Raw genomic sequence first — 22,884 nt, forward strand, 5'->3', positions numbered from 1 at the left:
GGGCTCGTCCGGGATTTGAACCCGGGACCTCTCGCACCCGAAGCGAGAATCATACCCCTAGACCAACGAGCCGCCTACGTGCAGGGCCTCTCCATATTTTCAGATAAGAAGAAATAGATTCCAATTACCCTCATTCTGTTTACAGAGAATTTGTTCCCCGAAACTTAATTCCCCGCCAATCACCTACATGAATGAACAGTTGGAAAGGCTGTTTGTGTGAAAGGTCTGTTGACAGTTGCAATCACCATGACGTCACTTGGTGGTAAGGCTGGTCTGTAGGAAATTTGGACATTTTCTTTTTCCTTTGCTCTACTTCGCTAAACTATTCTAAGTCGTTTAACTCATTTCCATCTAACTTTGAATTAAGTTAGGTTAGAAAAATTCTTGTTCTGGAGTTTTCCTCTTCTCACTTACTTCCTTTTTGAAAGTTGGATATTATCATTACCGAGGGGCTCCTAGACCAAAGCGTGTTTTCAAAAGCTCCCAGAAGTTCCACTGATCCGAGGTAGATTTCTTAACATTAGTGTCTCACGGGCACCAAGACGTTAGTGTTAGATGCGTTTATTAACTTACCAAAAACTTCTGGTTAAAGTCAAAGTTTACACTAGCTGGTGTATCTAAGCCACATCTTAAATCCATGTGAACCAACACGCATGCCTGGAACTAATACACATTTTCAATTTTATTTTGCTGCACTGAGTGTGATACCTTCAGAATTAAAAACAGTTCCCCTCATTAGGTTCATCCTTCCCGTTATTCTATAATTATTAGATTGGAAAAAGAAACGATCATGGTACCAAGTAAGTAAGCGTCAGAGGGAATTTTTCTGTCTTCACACTTTCAGAGTCAAAAAGATGAGCCACAGTCTTCTTGGCTATTTAATCAATGCAACTATCTTTCGATGACAACTAATATACATTTTGGGGCCTTATGATCACTTCTTTTTTTTTTTTCAACGTTTATTTATTTATTTTTTGGGGGACAGAGAGAGACAGAGCATGAACGGGGGAGGGGCAGAGAGAGAGGGAGACACAGAATCGGAAACAGGCTCCAGGCTCTGAGCCATCAGCCCAGAGCCTGATGCGGGGCTCAAACTCACGGACCGCGAGATCGTGACCTGGCTGAAGTCGGACGCTTAACCGACTGCGCCACCCAGGCGCCCCGGTCACTTCTTAACTTAGGCTCATGTTACTAAATTTTTCATCCTTTTTCCCATCTGTTATATGAGAACCACTCCGACGTGAGTTCTGTCTGTAGATTAATCTGTGACTCACTGAACCCAATTAAGTTTACATTAGGAAAGTAATCTAGTTTTGATCGGTATTCTTATCTAAACAATACATTTGGACTCTTCTAAATTTCATGATATGCTGTAGGGTATGACAAATGATTTGAGGGGACATCCATCTTAATTTTCTATGGTTTACTTTTACAGAGGTAGTTGTTTGACATGTTCTCTAACAAGTCCCCTAAAAACTTGCTTTCTCAGAAGTAAGACGGAGTGAGGACTGGACTTGGGTCCCCTCACCCCAACCACAAAATCCAGCATTTCTTGGCTGACTTCACAGAGAGAAAAAGATATGCCCTTGAGTAGCGTATCTTGCAGGAACGCAGAGGCAGCATGCTCATTGAAAGGGATGTCCGGACTGTGAAGACTGGTAAAGGTGGGGCCAAACCAGTGCGCCCCAAGATGGACCACGGTGCTAATGTTTCACCCCCGTTTCCCCCTCATTATAATACTAAAAAAAAGTACTGCCCGAGGGTGGAGATTTAACATGCTAGAAGACGCATGAAGAAGCATGACCTTGACGTGTGCAGGAGCCAAGAAATCCCCTCCTCTATGGGATTAGAAGTCATTCTTTTCCCACCTACGCCTCTTTATAAAGCTCTCTCTGAGCTCTCCTCAGAGACCCAGCCTCCCTTGTGCTCCAGCACAAGCCCCAACCAAACCCTGCCTGGATGGCCCCTTCCGCCTCTTGTCAATTTCTATTGTCTGGGGGGCGCGAGGGCCCAGTTAGGCACCATGAGTAGGCATGTTGGTCAAGGTATTGATTGTAATATTCGGTGCCCTAAAACCAGATTGTACCCCAAGCACAGGTCATTATGACTTCATCTGGTTTATGACTTTGAAACCTCTGTATTCTGCTAGAACTAAGCACAGAGCCCTTCAAAGATTTAACCATTCAGTGCAAGTAGCTGTCTCCAAATTCTTTATAGACTGGCATCCCTGCTTGCTGAATGTCTCACAAAATTTCCTCCTCTGAAAAAGGCAATGCAGGCGGATGAATGCTTAGTTTGTCTCCCTCTTGTGTCTGTCCTTAGCTTTAGAAGGTTTCGGCTTTTCAGTAGGATTGAGAGAGAGACATTTGAAATGTCAGCTCCTCGGAAAGATGGTGCATCAACCCATCTTTCTTATCAGTGTTTTTCTGAACATTTGTCTCTAATCAAAGACAAGACCCAGGACATGGCTGATATTCTTGTCAACTCTCACTCTTTATCTTCATCAGTTTTCCTGTCTTCTGTCTCCCGAGGGTTCCATCTGATTTGGTAATCTCACCCTTTATTTCTGTTTGTCTACTCCAGTTCTTCCTAAAGACCCACTAACAGGACAGATCTGGAGACAACGACAGGGTACTGATTCACCCCCTGGCCTGTTGTGCACACAGACTCCTCAGAGCTAGAACACTGCGCTGACCTCATTTTCTCCTGTGGACATGTGTCATAATTGTCCTTGGGGTTGCATTTCTTTCTAGAGTGAACTGGAACATACTTATGACTCTTGGCCGTCTGGAATTACTCACGCCTTGCAAGGGGAGGGCACAGGATGTGGCATTCATGGCTGTCCCGGACAGCCCTGAAATCAGGCACTACATACCACCCAGATTCCAAGATTACCCCAGGCAAGGAGCGAGGCTACCTCCAGGTCCAGGGCCACCAGCTACCATAGACCCAAGGACCAGAGCACTGTTTCTGTAAATGCTGTCTCTCCACTTACTTTGTTCTATCCTTCTGGGCCTCGTTTGTTCTTGTGTTTCGTAAAGTTATCTTAGTTTCTACCTTTTGATGCCTCTGTAATGCTTGCTAAGATTGTTCTTTGACTTAATGTTCTAGCTCACTCATTTGATCTTTGGGTATACTGCCCACTGTCTTATCTGATAGTCTACCGAGTTGTCGAAAAACTCATTCATTTCCCATCCATAGCCAGTGTCTCTGGCTGTTTCTTCTTCGTAACTGTTTATTCCAGCGTCAGGTTTCCATTTTCTTCCTTTGTGACTTACAGAATTTGTATCGTGTTTATTTCAAATCCTTATGCTGACGTCGCCCACACATTCTGTCACCTCTACCATAGATTTCCTCATTATTGTCATTCTAAAATAGGTCTGGCACCCTGCAGATATCTCCTGCCTAGCCTCTGGACCCATGGTCACCCTTCGTTGATAATGTTTGTATCTGGTAATAGGGGCAAAACTCCCTCCCTGATTGTGCCGATCCCAACGATACAAGGTGAGAATGCCCACCCTGCACGGTTTACCATGTAGACCACACTACCTCCCATTTGCCCCCTCCGCACAAGGAAGCCATCCACCTCTGCCTAGAAAGTTTCCTGTACCATCTGCTATGACACTGGTTTTTCTAAACTGTGTCCCAGTCTTTCCTGGGATGTATGGGAGGAGATATTGTTTGGGTTGAGAGCATGGAGTTAATCTCCTCAGAGGTTACTTTGTCTGCCTTTTAAACATGGGGTTCTTTTTTCCACTGGATACTTTTTCCTGCGCTGTCGAAGATTAGTTGGCCATGTATTTGTGGGTCCGTTTCTGGGTTCTCTATTCTATTCCATGGATCTATGTGTCTATTTTTGTGCCAGTACCATACTGTCTGGAAAATTACAGCTTTGTAATGTACCTTAAAGTCCGGAATTATGATGCTTCCAGCTTTGGTTTTCTTTTTCAACATTTAGTTATTTGGGGTCTTTTGTGGTCCCATACAAATGTTAGGATTGTTTGTTTTAGCTCTGTGAAGAATGCTGGTGCTATTTTGATAGGGATTGCATTGAATATGTAGATTGCTTTGGGTAGTATCGACATTTTAACAATATTCGTTCTTCCAATCCATGAGCATTTAATGTTTTTCCATTTCTTTATGGCTTCTTCAATTTCTTTTGTAAGCTTTCTATAGTTTTCAGTGCATAAATCTTTTACCTCTTTCGTTAGGTTTATTTATTCCTAGGTATTTTATGGTATTTGGTGCAATTGTTAATGGGATCGATTCCTTGAGATCTCTTTCTGGTGCTTCATTATTGGTGTATAAAAAGGCAACTGGTTTCTGTACATTGATTTTATATCCTGTGACTTTGCTGAATTCCTGTATCAGGTCTAGCAGTTTTTTGATAGAGTCTTTCGGGTTTTCCATGTAGAGAATCATGTCGTCTGCGAAGAGTGAAAGTTTGACTTCTTCCTTGCCAATTTCTATGCCTTTTATTTCATTTTGTTGTCTGATTACTGAGGCTAGAACTTCCAGCACTATGTAGAACAACAGTGGCGAGTGTGGACATCCCTGTCGTGTTCATGACCTTAGGAGGAAAGCCCTTAATTTTTGCCCATTGAGGATGATATTAGCTGTGGGCCTATCGTATATGGTTTTTATTATGTTAAGATATGTTCCTTCTATCCCAACTTCCTTGAGGGTTTTTATCAGGAAGGCACACTGTATTTTGTCAAGTGCTTTTTCTATATCTATTGACAGGATCATACGGTCTTATCCTTTCTTCTGTTAACATGGTGTATCACGTTGATTGATTTGCGAATATTGAACCAGCCCTGCAGCCCAGGAATGAATCCCACTTGATCATGGTGAATAATTCTTTTAATATACTGTTGAATTCGATTTGCTAGTGTCTTGTTGAGAATTTTTTCATCCAGGTTCATTAGAGATATTGGCCTTTACTTCTCCTATTTAGTGGTGTGTTTGGTTTTGGAATCAACGTGATGCTGGCTTCATAGAATGAGTCTGGAAGCTTTCCTTCCATTTCCATTTTTTTGGAATAGCTTGAGAAGAATAGGTATTATCTCTGCTTTCAATGTCTGGTAGTATTCCCCTGGGAAGCCATGTGGCCCAGGACACTTATTTGTTGGGAGATTTTTGATAACAGATTCAATTTCTTTGCTGGTTATGGGCCTGTTCAAATTTTCTGTTTCTTCCTGTTTGAGTTTTGGAAGTATGTGGGTGTCTAGAAATTTGTCCGTTTCTTCCAGGTTGTCCAATTTGTTGGCATATAATTTTTCATAGGATTCTCTAGTAATTGTTTGTATTTCTGTGGTGTTAGTTGTGATCTCTCCTGTTTCTATCATGATTGTATCTATTTGGGTCCTCTCTCTTTTCTGTTTGAGAACTCTGGCTAGTGGTTTATCAATTTTGTTTATTCTTTCAAAAACCCAGCTCTTAGATTCATTGATCTGTTCTACTATTTTTGTGGATTCTATATTGTTTATCTCTGCTCTAATCTTTATTTCTCTTCTTTTACTGGCTTTGGGCTTTCTCTGCTGCCATATTTCTAGTTCCTTTAGGTGTGAGGTTAGGTTCTGTATTTGGGACCTTTTTTGCTTCTTGAGATAGGCCTGGATTGCAATGTATTTTCCTCTTAGGACTGACTTGGCTGCATCCCAAAGGGTTTGGACGGTTGTGTTTTCATTTTCATTTGCTTCCATGTATTTTTAAATTTTTTCTTTAATTTCCTGGTTAACCCAGTCATTCTTTAGTAAGATGTTCTTTAACCTCCATATGTTTGGAGGCTTTCTAAATTTTTTTCTTGTGGTTGATTTGAAGTTTCAGAGAGTTGTGATCTAGAAATGTGCATAGTGTGATCACAATCTTTTTGTACCTGTTGAGGGCTGATTTGTGACCCAAAGACAGTCTCTTCAGCAAATAGTGTTGGGAAAACTGGACAGCAACGTGCAGAAGAATGAACCTGGACCACTTTCTTACACCATACACAAAAATAAATTCAAAATGGATGAAAGACCTAAATGTGACAGGAAACCAGCAAAATCCTGCAGGAGAAAATAGGCAGCAACCTCTTTGACCTAGTCTGCAGCAACTTCTTACTTCACATGTCTCCAGAGGCAAGGGAAATAAAAGCAAAAATGAACTGTTGGGACCTCATCAAGATAAAAACTTCTGCACAGCAAAGGAAACAACAAAACTAAAAGGCATCTGACGGAATGGAAGAAGATATTTACAAATGACATATTGGATAAATGGTTAGTATCCAAAATCTATAAAGAACTTACCAAACTTAACACCCAAAAACAAGTAATCCAGTGAAGAAATGGGCAGAAGTCATGAATAGACACTTTTCCAAAGAAGACATCCAGATGGCTAGCAGACACAGGAAAAGATACTCAACATCACTCATCATCAGGGAAATACAAATCAAAAACACAATGAGATATCACCTCACACTGGTCAGAGTGGCTAAAATTAACAACTCAGGAAACAACGGATGTTGGCAAGGATGCGGACAAAGGGGAGAACACTCTTGCACTGTTGGTGGGAATGCAAACTGGTGCAGCCACTCTGGAAAACAGTATGGAGGTTCCTCAAAAAATTTTAAAGCAGAACTATCCTATGACCCAGCAATTGCACTACTAGGTATTTATCCAAAGGATACAAAAATGCTGGTTCAAAAGGGCACATGCACCCCAATGTTTACAACAGCACTATCAACAATAGCTAAATTGTGGAAAAAGCCTAAATGTCCATCGACTGATGAGTGGATAAAGAAGATGTGGTGTATATATACAATGGACTTTACTCAACAATCAAAAAGAATGAAATGTTGCCATTTGCAACAGCATGGATGGAACTGGAGGGTATTATGCTAAGTGAAATAAGTCAGTCAGAGAAAGACAGATAGCATATGATTTCACTCATATGTGGAATTTGAGAAACTTAGCATAAGACCAGAGGGAAAGGGAAGGAAAAATAAGTTACAAACAGAGAGGGAGGCAAACCATGAGAGACTCTTAAATACAGAGAACAAACTAAGGGTTGCTGGGGGGGGGAGAGGGGCAGGTGGAGATAGATTAAATGGGTGATGGGCATTAAGGAGGGCACTTTTTGGGATGCGCCCTAAGTGTTATATGTAAGTGATGAATCACTGGGTTCTACTCCTGAAACCAAGACTACACTGTATGTCAACTAACTTGAATTTTAATTAATTAATCACAGAGTTCAAGTCCTAGACGGAGTGATAGCAGGTACCTCAATTACAACTTTGAATTGTTTTCCACCACTGAACATTCGAAGAGTTTTTTGAGACACATAGTGACTACAACATCATAAAACTCCAAGGAAGTGGTTTTCTTTCTATCCCTACTTCACTTTGTATTTCTTGATTTTCATTTTGGGTATTCTTCAAGAAATGTACCCAGTCTCCTCTTGTCTCCAGCCTACTGTGTTACCACATAGCTTCCGAAAGTGGGTGATAAAGGTGAGAGGCAACAATGGAAAAACTCAAATCTCCCAAATGTATATATTAAGGAATATCTTTAGAATTTTAATACTTTGCAATAATGGAGGCACCTGGGTGGCTCAATCGGTTAAGCATCCACCTCTTGATTTCTGCTCAGATCATGATCTTGAAGTTCGTGTGTTGGAGTCCCACGTTGGGCTCTAGGCTGACAGCATGGAGCCCGCTTGGGATTTTCTCTCTCTCTCCCTCTCTTTCTGCCCCTCCCTTGCTCACGTTCTCTCTCACTCTCTTTCTCTCTCCCCTCAAAGTGTATGAAAAGAATAAATACTTTGCAGTAATGAATTGAGTGTTCCCATTAATGAACTTGGTGTCACAAAACTGTCCTTTCTCTTAATTACAAGTCCCAGCCTCTTTATTCACACTGATTTCATCTGTTCCAAGTTTCATGTGCATTTTGCTCTCTGGCACATAGTTTTACCTTAATTGTCCCTGGGCTGGCAGGGAACCAGGGACAAGGGTAGTCACTGCTAACCCTGTGTTTAGTTTGCCATGAAGTCAGGTATGCAGAATTCATGCATGTTTCAGGGAAACAGCAGTTCATCTGGAATCAAACACGTGTGTTGGTGTTAGTTGGCAACCTCAAGAACTTCCTGGGGATAATCTGAAACAGGGCCCTCTGAGGAGGGCAGGGAGAGACTGAAGAGAGAGGCAGTCCACTCCAGGTTGGTAGGTAGCAGTTCTAGTTAGCAAGAGAATTTACATACTAGGCTTGTCTTCAGTGGTCTACGACAAGAAGATCCCTGCACCTGCCTGCCAAATCTTAAAAGTTTATATAGAAGTCCTAACTGGGTTCAGTCACATATAGTGTCTAGGTGGCCTCAACACCACATCACTGTCTCAAAGCTGTGTCCTTGAGGCAGCTTCTGGAAACAGGGAAGGCAAACAGAACACATATTCCAAGGACAGGGGAAGGAGTAAGGAGCTCCCATCGCCAGGGTCCCAGCTCACAAATCAACCAGTGGTCACATCCTCTCAGTGACCTGCCCAACATTTGGGAAGAATCCATTTAGAGACAGCAGTGGTTCAACTTTCAGCTCATTGTCAGAATAGGGGTCCAGAGTTCTAATTAGTAAATCATGGAGTGGTCTTTATTCATTTCCATAAAATTAATGAGTGATTACGGGGTACCAGACTGTGAACTATGTGCTCCTGTTTTCCTTTGTAAAGGTCATGATGTCATTAGTATCATCCCCATTTTTCTGAGATCTAGTGTATTTTACTGGCAACTTGGCTAAATTTTACCACTCAGGTTTTTATAACAGCCTGATATGGGTTATAATGCACTGAAGAAAAAGTAACATTAAAAAAAAATCTTTAAATGTTTATATTTGAGAGAGAGAAAGAGACAGAGGGCAGGTGGGGGAAGGACAGAGAGAGAGGGAGACACAGAATCTGAAGCAGGCTCCAGGCTCTGAGCTGTCAACACAGAGCCCTACACGGGGCTTGAACTCAACAAGCCATGAGATCTGACCTGAGCCAAAGTCGGACGCTTAACCGACTGAGCCACCCAGGTGCCCCAAGAAAAAGTAACATTAAAGAGAGGCAGAATTTTATTATTTTTAAGTGTATTTATTTTTAGAGAGAGAGAGTGTGTGTGTGTGTGTGTGTGTGTGTGTGTGTGTGTGCATGCGTGTGAGCAGGGGAGGGGAAAAGAGAGAGAAAAGTATGAGCAGAGGAGAGGCAAAGAGAGAGGGAGAAAGAATCCCAAGCAGGTTCTTGTGCTGCCAGCACAGAGCCAGACCCGGGGCTCAAAGTCATGAAACCATGAGATCACAACCTGAGCCAAAACCAAGAGTTAGATGCTCAATGGAATGAGCCACCCAGGCACGCCCAGAATTTTGTTATTTTGATAAAAACACTTACGTGATACATAGCATCTTCAGTCAGCAGCAATAGTCTCCAGGCATATGAATATGCTCAGAAAGAATTTCCATAGTCCAGGCATTTTAAGTTTTATTTTCACTGAGGTAAAATATACATAAAGAAAACCACATATAGCTTACTTATATAGCCCAATGAATCTTTACAAACTGTACATGTCTATAAAACCACCCCCCAGATGACAATGTAAAACATTACCAGACATAAGCCAGGAGTGTCTCCCATTTCTCCATTCTACTCGCTCCCAGAGAACTGACTGTCCTGACTGAACAGCACAGATTAGTTTTTCCGTCCACTGCCTGATTGCCCTCATTCTTCTTCCCTTCCAGCCATGCTCTCATCTAACTTCTTTCAGTGGGAAAATGTACAACCAGCCCCTCTTCTGTATCTCTCATGTTTCCAGCACTGCTACCAAAATAAATTTTGAGATTTAGATTATTTGATTTGAAAACAGTAAACTAGTGGAAGGGGAGATGGGCAGGATTCTGTGATGAGTCCCATGATTCTTTTCTCTCTGGTGTGCAGACCTGGTGTAATCCTCTTTCCTAGAATCCGGGCAAGACCTCTGGATATGGTGGGATTTCACTACTGTGGGGAAGGAAAAATTCTTCCTCTACCCTTCAAGGTCTTCTGGCTGGCTTAAGAGTTAAGTTGACGTGAGACAGATTAATAGGAGAAACCAACCACAGTTATTACATGTGCCTGGACTACCAATAATAAAATTAAGACCTAAAGAAATGGCCAAGGCAGGCAGTGTTTATACTTTTTAGACAAAGAAATAATACATTTTTGAGTAATTGACAGGATAAAACAGATGTTTGGGAACTTTACTTAGTAAGGAATTCTAAGTGGAATTTGGGCTGAGATAGTAGATTAGTAAAAACCTAACAGCTTTCTCTGCCGTTTCTACAGCTTTCTCCACTCTTAAATTTTCCATCTCTGGTGACAGGAATTTCTTTTTACTTCTTAGTATATGGTGGGTATTTTTCATATGAAAGATTTATTTCCTGCTTTCAGGGAGAGAGCAGAAGGTCTGAGGCCTATGCACTGTCTGTTTCTCTAATAGCTTTAATTCAGAATAATCAGTCTGCCATTGTGGTACATTTTGGGACAAGCTGGCCTTGGCCCCTACACTACCATGATTGAATTATATAACAAAATGGAAGTGATTTTTTCAGATGTAGTTAAGGTCCCTAATCAATTGGCTTTGAGTTAATAATAAAAAACGAGAGACCAAGCCTTGCAGATGCTACCACCTTGGAGCCATCTGTGTGGCCCAGCCCATGGTCAACTCCACTGTGTTCTTCAACATCACCCCGGATGGCAAGCCCTTTGGCCATATCTCCTTCGATCTGTTTGCAGACAAAGTTCCAAAGACAACGGAAAATTGTTGTGTTCTGTACACTGGGGAGAATGGACTTGGTCATAAAGTTTCCTGCTTTCACGGGATTGGTTCACGATTAACGTGCCAAGGTGGTGACTTCACACGCTATAATAGCACTGGCAGCAAGCCCACTTATGGGGAGAAACTTGATGAGAATGTCATCCTGAAGCATAGCGATCCTGGCATCTCATCCGTGGTCGGCTGGACCCAACACGAATGGTTCCCAGGTTTCGTCTGCGCTGCCAGCAGTGAGTGTGATGGTGAGCAGGTGGTCTTTGGCAAGACGAAAGAGGGCACGAATGTTGTGGAAGCCAGGGAACACTTTGGGTCCAGGAATGGCAAGAGCAGCAAGATCACCATTGCCGACTGCGGACAAATCTTGTGCATTTGACTCGCATTACATCTAAACTGCCAGGCTGTTCCTTCTGTCACTCAGGGGAGCAGTCCTTCACCCCCATCTGCTCAAAACATCCTACAATCTTTGTGCTCTGGCTGCAGTTCCGTGGGTCCCCTAGTTTCCTGATTCCCCTCCAAGTCTAGCTGGATTGCAGAGCTACATTTATAATTACAAAATAAAAACTAAACAACAACAACAAAAGAGAGAGTGACAGATTATCCTGGGTGACTCTGACCTAATCAGGTGAGCCTTTCGGAAGAGGGTCCAAAAGAGACATATTCAGAGTAGGAGAGGCTCTCCTGCTAGCTTTAAAGAAGTAAACAGATATGATGTGAACGGCTTATGAAGAGGGTCACGTGGCAGGGGGTGTCCTCTAGGAACTGAGGGTCTGCATTCTAAAACAACAGGGAACTGAGGTTTGCCAGCCATCAAGCGAGCTAGGAAGACCTCATATGAGACCGCAACCTTAGCTGACATTGTGAATTGTGTCTGGTAAGACACTAATCAGAAGAGGCAGCTAGGCCATATTCCTGACCCTCTGAAACTATGAGGTAATACATTTGTGTTACTTTAAGTCGTTAAATGTGTGTTCATTTGTTATGCAGCAATAGAATACTAATATACCAGACTACATGGATGTGGTGTTTCTTGACTGAAAGTCATTCAAGTAGGTATTTCATTTCCCCTTCTGGAGAAAGAATCATCACCATATGTGACGCTCTTGATATGTCCAGTATGAACAAAAAGTGGGGAAATGAACAGTGGTTTGTTATGGTGGCTCAATCAGTTGAGCCAGTTGTGAAATACTAGTTTTTAAGCTGTCACGGATACTTAAATATTTGTTCTTGGCAATCTAGCCAAAGTGGCCCATAGCTCTCATTTAAAACTTCTCTCACTTTCCAAGATCCTTCTTTCAGTTTAGTATCTGACTCTATTCTCTTCTCCTCTGTCCATGCTTGCACATTACTTGCGTTTCTTTACGTTTGCTCTATTGAGCATTATGGATAAGAATCATTCTTCTCACTTACTTGCTACACCTTATTTGATAATTGGACATTCATTCATTTATACATGTGTTCAATAATTATGAACTTTTACTTTATTCATTCAAGGAAATAAGACGGGATGAAAATAAATAAATAAAAGGGGTGCTTGGGTGGCTCAGTTGGTTAAGCGTCCGACTCCTGATTTTGACTCAGGTCACGATCTCACTCAATTGTGAGATCAAGCCCTGCGCTGGGCTCCACACTGACAGTGTGGAGCCTGCTTGGGATTCTCTCTCGTTCGCCTTCCCTCTCTCTCCGCTCCTCCCCTGATCACACTCTTTCTCAAAATAAACATTTTTTTTAAAAAAGAAAATAAGTAGACAAGAAATAAGATCTTATACTGTGTTCTTTTAAAATATCTAAGTCTCTTGTTAGCTATCAAGTTTTCACTCCTCTCTTTTTATTTCTTTCAATTTATTTTCTCAAGAAAGAAGCACATTTGTGTAATAGAAGTTTTCACATCTCAATTTTAGTCATTTCCACAGTGTCCTTGAATATGCTGTTATCCCCCATATTTATTGTAAATTCATAACTACCTTTATAGCCTTCATTAAATTTGGTATGACACGAAGGGTCAGATTTTCCATTAGGGGCTGATGGTAGAGATGATCCAAATACGGTGAACATGACTATGGCAGTCCAAAATCCTATACGGAGCAATGAAAATCTTGGAATAGATTTTAGAGCAAGATAGGTTTTAGGGCAAAGCCACATGTATTTCAGAAAACATTTCATCTGTATTTTGGAAACAGTCCCAAGATAATTTGTGGCCCAAGCTGGAGATAGGTATATGGAAATGGATCTGAAGGGTGTAGGATCAAGGTGAAAAGAGTGTAAAGATGGATAAAGCCAAATGTATTGAGATAGACTCACTCAGCAGAAATTATGAATTGAATATTTTAGCCTAAGTGGCTAGGAATGGCTCAAACAGTTTGAAAGCTTGGATGACTGAAAGATGAACCCAAACGTGGCCCACACTAAATGAAGCTGAAATGCCAAGAACTTCTTAGTATGCTGTAGAGGAAGTTAACCCAAGATTTGGGATTATTGGAATTCTAAAGTATTTATTATGTAAGATCTGCTCATCCAAACCAGGAGGGTTCCAGAGAATATGCCTTTCACTAGAGCTGTGACAAATAAATTCATGAGTATAGCCCCAGCATCCTAGAAGAGCTGTGTTGACGTTCTTCCCTACAAATAAGAAATTACATCAGAAGTTATTGTCACTGAACTGAAATGCCTAAATATAGTGTGAATAATTTGAATGCAGAATGACAGGTATGGACATTAATCAAATAGTCTGACTCACAGAGATCTTTGCCATTGACTAGTTGATTATGGTTCTCTAGAACCAATGTATATAAGAGGTCAACTCAAGTCTTTCTTGATCTGAAAAAGGAGAAAAACTCCAGGCCTTGTGAGTACAAATCTGACTTGAATCCCTTGCACATCATGAATGGTCATGGATCCTTAACCATTCCCAGACTGGAACCAGTTCAGTCACCCATGGCACCTAAATGATGGGAGAGACAGATCCCCAGGAAGAAACCCTGCTACATTGCCAAAGAAATACACTGATAATCTTCCCGCCGGCCATCCTGAAAGGAACATTCAGTCATATACTATGGTAACTGTGTAGTAGATGAGGGATATAATCATCTTTTCAGAGATTCATGATCATTGGGTCTCAACTGACAATAATTCCCGGAGCTCCAAAGTCTCACTGGGGATCGCCAGTTAGAGAAGGAGTTTAGTAGGGTGACATGATCAATGAAGTTTTGTCTCAGGTGCACGGTTTCTTCTAAGAAATCCACTGTCATTTAAGAATCGTTGCTTTCCAGTGGGTAATCCATCATGTAACTCTGGTTACTTTCAAGACACTTCCTTTGTTTTAATTTTTACAAAAAAAAATCTACAAATAGATATGTGGTATCTTATTGATTTCCTATGTAAATTAATGTAGAACCACATTATTTTGTGACTCTTTCATGGCATACTAGGATGAGGCTGGTTTTATTGTGGCAGTGTAAGGGCACTAACCAATGTGTCTTGCAACAAGTCACAAATTATTTTCAAAACAAATTATAATTCATTTTTTAAAAATACATACTCAAAGATTTAACAACTCCGAAAATATAGAAAGATGTAAAAGGAAGTTCCAGTTTTTGCTTCACTTACCCAGTTTCTCTGAAACCAGGTAACACTCTTTTAAGTGTCTTTTGAACTCTTGTAAAAGATGGAGATAAGGGCGAGTAAAAATATTACAGTCCATTTTTTAATACCATTGCTCTTGAATTACTATCTCTTATTAATTACAAATACACTTTGAATATTATTCCATAACAATACATTTTGAACTCACCTGTTCTTTCACAAGCTCAACAAAAATTCCTTTGTATGGCTGGATCCTCTAGGATATTTTCACATACCCAGCAAAACAGCCCTTTTTGGCTAGATATTTTAGTTGATGTGTTTAAAAAATTGCTGCAGTTTGTAATAGTTTTTAGGCTACAAATCTCCTACGAGCAATATTTATCTGCTCGATCCTCCTAGAAGCTTATAAGTCAAAGAGTAAGTACACAAGCTTTTTGATGGAATTTGACAGATTCTTTTCCTTCCTACAGGAAGCGTGATAGTTAAAGAGACATCTTATAAGAAAGAAAGTGGAATTGGCTAACTCTTCCCGAGGGTGGCAGGATGGACATGAGAAGAAGGCTGAGTCCCCAGAGGTTATTATAATCTCCTTCTTTGTCAGCTCATGGCTACTAGTCACCAGCTTTGTTGTATAATACGATACTTTAATTTGTTTAAGCCAGGCTTCATTTTTTTTTTTTTTTTAATGCTCAGCCATAACATGTCTTCTTTCAAACTTGCTACCCAAGGGATCTGTGAAAAACCAGGCATTTTTCAGGATTTATTGAGTATGCCAACATCCACCCTGATGTCCGTCTCTGTGAATCAGCACAAACGGGCTGAGAATTGCATAGCCAAGAGTTAGAAATTCTTGAATATTTAATACGAAAGAAGCATTCTCTAAGGAGAAATTTAAGCCCAGAGAAAGAATACAATCTGTCCAATAAAATAAAAGAAAACAAAGCATCAGAAGGAGAACACTGTGAGCGGCTCTTCTCTCGGCGGGGGGGGTCTGGTGGAGGATCTTGGATTTCTGAAGGTAGAGGACGTGTCTGTGGTGCTTGTGGAGAAGAAGCACCAGATAGGTGCTGGCCCAGCCCATGAGACTCAGAAACAAGAAATCCCGCAGGGCCATGAGGATGGGAAACGTCCACTTCATGATCTGGCTTCTTGGGAGGACGTAAGAGCAGCTATTTCCGTGGCTAGCTTGTGACCTGTTTAGGCTGCTCGTGTTTCTGACGTAGTAGAGTAAGTTCATGCTGACCAAGGAGTTGAGGACCCAGAAGAAGAGGCAGAAGGGAAGGATGTGCCTTGCGGATGCTGGCTTGAAGCCGGCGGGCACGGGGGCTCTGGGGCTGATGGTGGTGGCCTGGACCACGGCGAGGAAGCTGCTGGTGGAGATCGAAAGGCCCCGGGCCACCCTCTCCAGAAACACAAACGCTTTACAGCCCGTGTCGCCCAGGACGTTTCTCACACCAAACATCGCTATTGTTTTCAGCGTTACCTTGGACAAAAGTATCACGGTATTTGTAAAAACCAAGTGGATGCTAAGAAGGTGTACAGATTTCGTCGCAGTGCCCGAAAAGAAAGCGCACGTATACTTGACAAACACAGAGATGTTCCCCACGATGCCGGGTCCGGTGAGAAAGAGAAAAATGGTTGCCCGGATAGTGTTCAAAACCATGTTTTTGCTTCAAGGGCAGAGAAATTTGAATCCAGCAAGAGGCTTTCGAAGAAAGCTGTGGGCCCAGGTGGATCTGCGAAGAAAAATGCACATCAAAGGGCTCCTCCGGTGCACAGAAGACAGTCACGGTGTATGTGACAGAGCAGATTTCTGTCCAAAGAACTCTCTTCCTTTCCCCATGAGTGCTCTCGGCGGGTCATTCTATGTGGCTTCGGATGCGATCCTGAGAATCAGAATACAGAATCTGAAGCGGCAATCCGGATTTTGTTGTCTGGCTCCACACCGGCGAAGACAAACTACGTGCTCCAGAGTTTATGTGTCCCCGATACGTTCGATCCCAGCGTGTGCTGAGCGGAACTAAAATTTGCCCCAACCGGACGTCCCCCTGTGCTTTCCAGTTCTTCGCGTGACATCACCATCAGCCACCCCCAGGAAATCTGGGTCTTGCTCACCGCCCCACGTCCCCACACGAGAGCCTGAAAACCTCCCGTTGCATCAGTGTCTTCTCTAGCTCCCACATTCAGCCTGTCTCATCTGAACCCCTGAGGTTCAGCAGGCATGACGAATCTCATTCTGACGAGGATAACAATTTCCTGGTGTGCCTCCCGATGCCAATCTTTATACCTCTGATACACAGCCCTGAATACTTCCAGAGTTGTCTTTGAAAACCCAAACTGAGTCTGTGACTTCACTGCTTGCAAGTTTTCACCGGGTTTTCCTAGTTTCAACACCAAATCAGACGGCGTAGCCTTTGGAGATGGGACCCCAACTTTTAAAGCCGGATCAGCCAGAGACGTGCAGACATGGTCCGTGGGCTGGACGAGCTCTGATGGGACCTGATGCAGTCTGGGCAGGGCCCGGGGGGTGGGGGGGTGGGGGGACCTTGGAATGCTGCCCGGCAGAGGGGCAGGGGTCTGCACAGGAGGTCTGAGTCCCGCTGAGGACACGGAGGAGACCCCAGGGGAGGCCTGGGTCCCTTCAGGGCGTGTTACTGGCGCCCGGGAGGGGGCGGTTAGGAGAAGCCAGCTAACGAGGAACTGGGTGCTGTCCTGAGACAGGGGCGGTTAGGAAGTAGGGACTCCCAGGGGTGGGCAGGGTAGCCAAGTGGGCTGGGGCCGCTTGGGTAGGAAAAAGGAAGCACAGCCACGAAGGGTGATGGCGCCGGTCACACTCGCTCAAGAGCCCTGGGGGAATCCGTGTTTGCAGGGAATTGAGCGGTCAGCTGTCCCGCGGCTGTCCTCCCGCCCCGGTTGACAAGGGAACTGAGGCGCCTGCTGTCAGTCCCAGCCCGCCGGCCCCCTTCGCGCCTGGGTGAAAATGCACGCTCTCGCCCCCAACCTCTCCCACCTCCCTTTTCACCCAGAAGTGGCTAGAACACTGCTGACAGCTTCCCCAGACAACATAAACCAGGAGGTCTGACTGAACCGCGGGGCTTGCACGGGCCCTGTGTGCTTGGAAAGGCGGCCCGCAGGCCTTCACCCCGCTCCCTACGCTCCCAGTCCTTAAGGGCTCGGACGACCGTGGCCCGGAAGGCGTCTGGCGGCACGAGCTGCATGAACTTAGGCTTGTGTCCGGGTTTGGCACCAGGAGGCGTCACGACCCGGGGACCTCGGTCGTGGCCTTTGGGCCCCCGCGTCCTCCCCCCCACGGACACGTGGGCAGACCGAGGCCTGCGCCACGTTGTCGGAGAAAGCGTGGCAGGATCCCAACTGCCTCGCACCTCGTGAAATAAACGGCCCGCCTGATGGCAGGAACAGCACCTGAGCCAACCTTCTGGAGTCAGAACAGATTCACTGTTTAGTCCAAGCCCTGGAATCTGTTACAGTGACTGCACTCAGCACAGCTCAGTGCCCCGCCGTGTCCTCATCAAATAGGTTCCCGTTTGGTTTTGCTTCTCTCGACCCAGAGTCTCCCAAGTTTGCAGCCTTCTTTTCATCTTCCCCAAATTTCAAAGCTCTGAATCAGAGTTGGGACCGGTGTCTGTGTCACCCAATCAGCCGCTTCTCTTCGTTTCCGACCGAACCCTGGCAGAGGAGGGAGGGACGGTGTCCCCCCAGATTCGTTTTGGGAAATGTCTAAGGAAACGATTTTCCCAGACACCTTTTCCCTTCAGACAGGTGCGTAGAGCCCCTTCTGGACCTAACACCTACCCGCTGAACCAAGGAGGCGCATCCCTGTCGGCTGGTGTTCTCAACTAACAGATGAGATCAGCGCTTTCGGCTACAGACCTCTAGGGTCCAATTGCAGGGGATTGCCTCGGACCCCCACCTCACCACTTGGCAACCTGGCAATGAAGAAGTGGGATTTCGCCAACAGCCACTGCAACGGCCACCCTGGTGGCTGTTAAGAGTTGCCCCCCGCAAGCCGGCGCCCAGGGGCGAAGCAGTATTCCGAATTAAGCCCGGTGTTTCCCCATCGTTAAGATCCCACAGCAGTGTTTCCCTGTACATCCCACCGTGGTCCTGAATAGTCTGCCTTAGCGCCTTGAACAAGCGTCATTGAATATTCTCTTCTTTCACATTACCTATAGGTGTACCAGGAACCTGCTAAAAATACTTATGTAACATGTGATTTACATGTGATAAAAAGCCTTTTGAGATAAGCACTATTTTCGTCCCCAATTTTGAATGAGGACACGCAGGCACACATAGATTGCATAAGTTGCGGGGCACCTGGACGGCTCAGTCAGTTAAGCGTCTGACTCTTGATTTCCGCTCAAGTCATGATCTCCCAGTTTGTGGGATTGAGCCCCGCATCTGGCTCCTTGCTGATAGCAAAGGAGCCTTCTTGGAACTCTCTCTCTCTCTCTCTCTCTGCTCCTCCCCTGATCTCTCTCTCAAAATACATAAATAAACTTTAAAAATGTCGCACACAAAAAAGACTGCATACGTTGCCCACTGAGACTTCTAAGGGCAAAAGAAAAAATAATAATTTTCGCTGGTGCAAAAGAGAGACCCCACCCTTCCCTTCTCTTAAGAGTGTTTTCTTAAAAAAAAAAAAAACTTATAAATTTTTCCTCAGCCCCTTTGAGATGTATGTAAATTTTTTAAAAAGCTAAATAAAAAGCTTACCAGTTTTCCAACCCAAGAATGTTTTTGTCAAGGACCTGTGAGCCACCTTTTGAAACATAAGCCTGAAAGAAGACAGTGCCCTTGTCACCCAGTTGCTATGGGACATTAGGAGCCCAACTTCTGGGAGGACCTTATCCCAAATTGCAAAACTACACCCTGTCATCAGAATTGAGAAATTTATTTATTTTCTCTTCAGATGAAGCCAATTAATTTACACAGCATCATCCAAATCACCAGGTGACTTTAGGACGAACTATGTGTGACAAATGGTGCTGGCCAGGCTTCTCACTGGAGGGCAAGCTATCACTTACCTTGAGATAAGATGTATGTGATGGGTTGCACCTGCTTGGCTCTATAAAAAGTGACCTTTTGTTTTCTCCCATCCAAGTACCAACCAGACCCGACTTTTGTTTTCTGTTCCTGCAGTCTCTTTAGTGGATTGTCTGTGGTGCACAGCACATTATGGTTTCCTGTTTTCTCAACAATGAAATTGTTTTCCTTCCCTTTTACTTTTTATAGAGAAGTCTTGTGGTTGGCTGGAGATTTTGTGGCTAATTCTCTTTCTCCAACACCCATAGATAGTAAGTAGCTGAACCAAGGATTGAACCCAGGACTCTAACACAAGAGCACAAGCTCTTAACTCCCGCCATAGTTCCACTGGAGTCAGATGCTTAACTGACTGAGCCACCCAGGTGCCCTGGAAAATAAAGGCTTAAGAAGAGAACATCTTCAGGACCCAGGGCTTAATAGAGACTATAACAAAAATAAAGAGGGGTGCCTGGGTGGCTCAGTCAGCTAAGTGTTGGACTCTAGATTCAGCTCAGGTCATAAACTCATGGTTTGTAAGTTTGAGCCTTGCATCAGGCTCCATGCACACAGACAGTGTGGAGCCTGCTTCGGATTCATTCTCTCTCTCTCTCTCTCTCTCTCTCTCCCTCCCCCCACCTTTCTAAGTAAATAAATAAATTTTTTTAAAAAATAAAGACTTTTGCTCTGTGAAAGACTCTGCTGAGAAGATGGAAAGACATGCCTTAGACTGGGAGAAATATTTACGAAGTGTGTATTAAACAAAGGATTGTTCTAGAATGTAGAAATAACACTCAAAACTCAAAAGGGGAAAGATGAGCAATCCAATTATAAAATGTGCAAAAGGCATGAAATATTTCAATGAAGAGGACAGACAGATGGAAAGCTAGCATGTGACAAGATGTGCAACGTCACCAGTTTCCAGAGAAATACACATTAAGATGAGATATGTCAGAGAAATGAAAATGTACGTGCACAAACGCTCGTACACAAATGTTCACAGCCAGTTTGCCTTGAATGGCGAAAAGCTGGAAACAACCTGGAAACACCCGGAATGCGCCTCAATGGGTGAATGGTTACACAAAATGAGGTACATCCATACTATACAATAGGATTCAGCAATAAAATTAATTACCTGCAGCCCGTGGCTGGCTCACTCGGTGGAGCGTGGGACTCTTGATCTTGGGGTTGTAGCTTCGAGACCCCTGTGCTGGGTGTAGAGATTCCTTTTTTAAAACTCTTTAAAAAAATTAATTAACTATTGATGCATGCCACAATTTAGATAGATCTCAAGGGTACTATACTGAGTGGAAAAAAAAAACCTCTAAAGGTCAATAATCCGTCATCTATCTATCTATCTACCCTTCCACAACTTTGTTTTGTACGTTTGAATAAGCAATGCATTTGCTAGGGTTTAAAGCTGCATCTATAAAGAAATAAAATAAACAATCCTCCCCCACCCCAGTCCCAAGCTACCCCTTCCCCCACTAACATCAACCTTTCACCTTTATCCCGTGGGCCCACCTGGAATTTCTTCATACAAATGGAACATACAAGTACAAACGTGTAACTCAAAAGGCCTGTGGTCGCCCCTTCTGCGCATGTTTACGTCCATCGCCCCGCCCCCCGCTGGTGAGTCCCGGGGCACAGTTGGCTTGGCCCCCAGGCTGCGTCCCCCGGCCACGCCCACTCCTGCACCGGGAGCCCCAGGTGAGCTGAAGGTGTGTGTTGTCTGTTGTGCCCACGTGGCCTCCCTTCTCCACATCCCCCCTTCTAACCCGGCACGTGGGATGCAGACCCCACCGTGTTCGTTGGATTGAGCCAGGTAGAGTGGGAAGGTCTGGGTTATCTCGAATAGCAGAGCTTAGAACAGCTTTTTTTGTAGTTACGGAGCCAAGAAACACTGGGGGAAAGAAAAAAAAAAAAAAAAAGAGGAATTAGAACAGGGATAATGTGTATGATACTGGAGATTTCCATAAGGGGCGGTCTCCTCTGCCTACGCCTTGTATCAAGGAGTTCTCCCTGGTTTGGGCCAGAAAAGATCTTTCCTTTCTCAAGTGGATGCAGTTTCTCATAAAGATGTATATAATTAACATCATTAAATGTTTCCTATATTATGTATTTCAAATAACATTGACGATAGTGTAGCTTTGTTGTTCGATTTATCTGTTAAAGTGAGAGGTCTTGGGTTCAAGACCTTATGAGATTCAAGTTGTATTTAATGGGATTTTCTTTGCTCCTGCCTCCTTTCCACTCTGGCTCGGGTTCTCGCTCGCTTGCTTGCTTTCCTTCTTTCTTGACGAGTCTTCACTGCCTTCATTAGGTGGTTCCACAAGGGACTTGCCAGCATTCAGATAATCAACAAGCTCAGTAGTGTCTCCAGGGGTCTCTCATAAGATGAATCAGAATGAGTGGTAGGTTAGGGCAGCGGTTTCCAAGTTCTGTTTGTGTTTCCCCTCTTCGATTCAATACTATTAGAATGTTTTTAAAAGTTCATAAAGCTAATGAACAAAATATGTATGTATGCCAGCGCTTTGTCTTGTTGATGTTTTTGTTTCATGCCTTCAGGTGTGTGTGCAGTGATATAATTCATTGTAGTTTTGATCTGCGGTTCCTTCAGGATTAATGATGTGGTGCACCTTTTCATACATTTACTGGACATTGAATACCATTTAGTGGAGGTGGCTGTTCAAGCCTTTGCCCATTTTTATTGGGTTGTTTATTTTTCTTTATTGACATCTAAGAGTCTGCATATATTTGAATCTTTTGTCAGTTATGTGTATTGTGCATATCTTGTCCCAATCTGTGGTTTCTCTACTCAGCTTCTTAATGATGACTATTGATGGATCGAAAATCCTAATTTTAATATTGTCCAAATTATAATTCTTTTTAGGGTTAGCCTGTTTGACATCCTGTTCTTTAAAAAAATATCTGTCTACTCTGTCGTCATAAAGATATTCTTTTACACTTTCTTCTAAAAGCTTTATTATTCTACATATTAAAATCTTTATTCCATCTCTGTTTGTTTGGGTTATGTAGGTTAGGAGGTCAGGTGCATTTTTCCATGTGGATATTTCAGAAACCCAACATAATTCACTTAAAGTCCATTTTTGACCCACTGCACTGAAGTGTTGCCCTTATAATAAATCAGATTATTATAAATATGTAGTCTGGGCTTAGTCTCTTGTTCTATTGATCAGTTTTCTCATTCTAGTAGGTCCTTTATATTTTCACATAAACTTAAGATAAGCATACGAGTTTATACACACACACACACACACACACACACATTTTGGAATATTAATCCAAATTGCACTGCAACTTAAAGAGTGATTATGGGGGGAGGGTGCCTGGGTGGCTCAGTTGCTTAAGCGTCCAACTCTTGATTTTGGCTCAGGGCATGATCTCATGGTTCGTAAGACTGAGCCCTGCGCCAGACTCTACCCTGCCT

General features: G+C 43.3%; 1 protein-coding gene and 1 non-coding gene across 2 annotated transcripts; both read right to left on the reverse strand.

Annotated features, from left to right (window-relative positions):
• Nucleotides 1-72, reverse strand: TRNAP-CGG (transfer RNA proline (anticodon CGG)). The gene has a single exon. It is a non-coding gene; the product is annotated as a tRNA-Pro (tRNA).
• Nucleotides 73-15,152: 15,080 nt separating this feature from the next.
• LOC125166580 (putative vomeronasal receptor-like protein 4) lies at nt 15,153-16,111 on the reverse strand. Its single transcript, XM_047860487.1, has one exon. The coding sequence runs from the start codon at nt 16,054-16,056 to the stop codon at nt 15,154-15,156; it is 903 nt and encodes a 300-aa protein (XP_047716443.1). The 5' UTR covers nt 16,057-16,111; the 3' UTR covers nt 15,153.
• Between the last annotated feature and the right edge of the window lie 6,773 nt (nt 16,112-22,884).

This window comes from Prionailurus viverrinus, chromosome B2 (genome assembly GCF_022837055.1).
Source record: "Prionailurus viverrinus isolate Anna chromosome B2, UM_Priviv_1.0, whole genome shotgun sequence".
Lineage (NCBI taxonomy): Eukaryota > Metazoa > Chordata > Mammalia > Carnivora > Felidae > Prionailurus > Prionailurus viverrinus.

Coding starts and splice junctions, on each gene's coding strand:
- LOC125166580 (XM_047860487.1), bottom strand. CDS start 16,056: ATGGTTTTGAACACTATCCGGGCAACCATTTTTCTCTTTCTCACCGGA.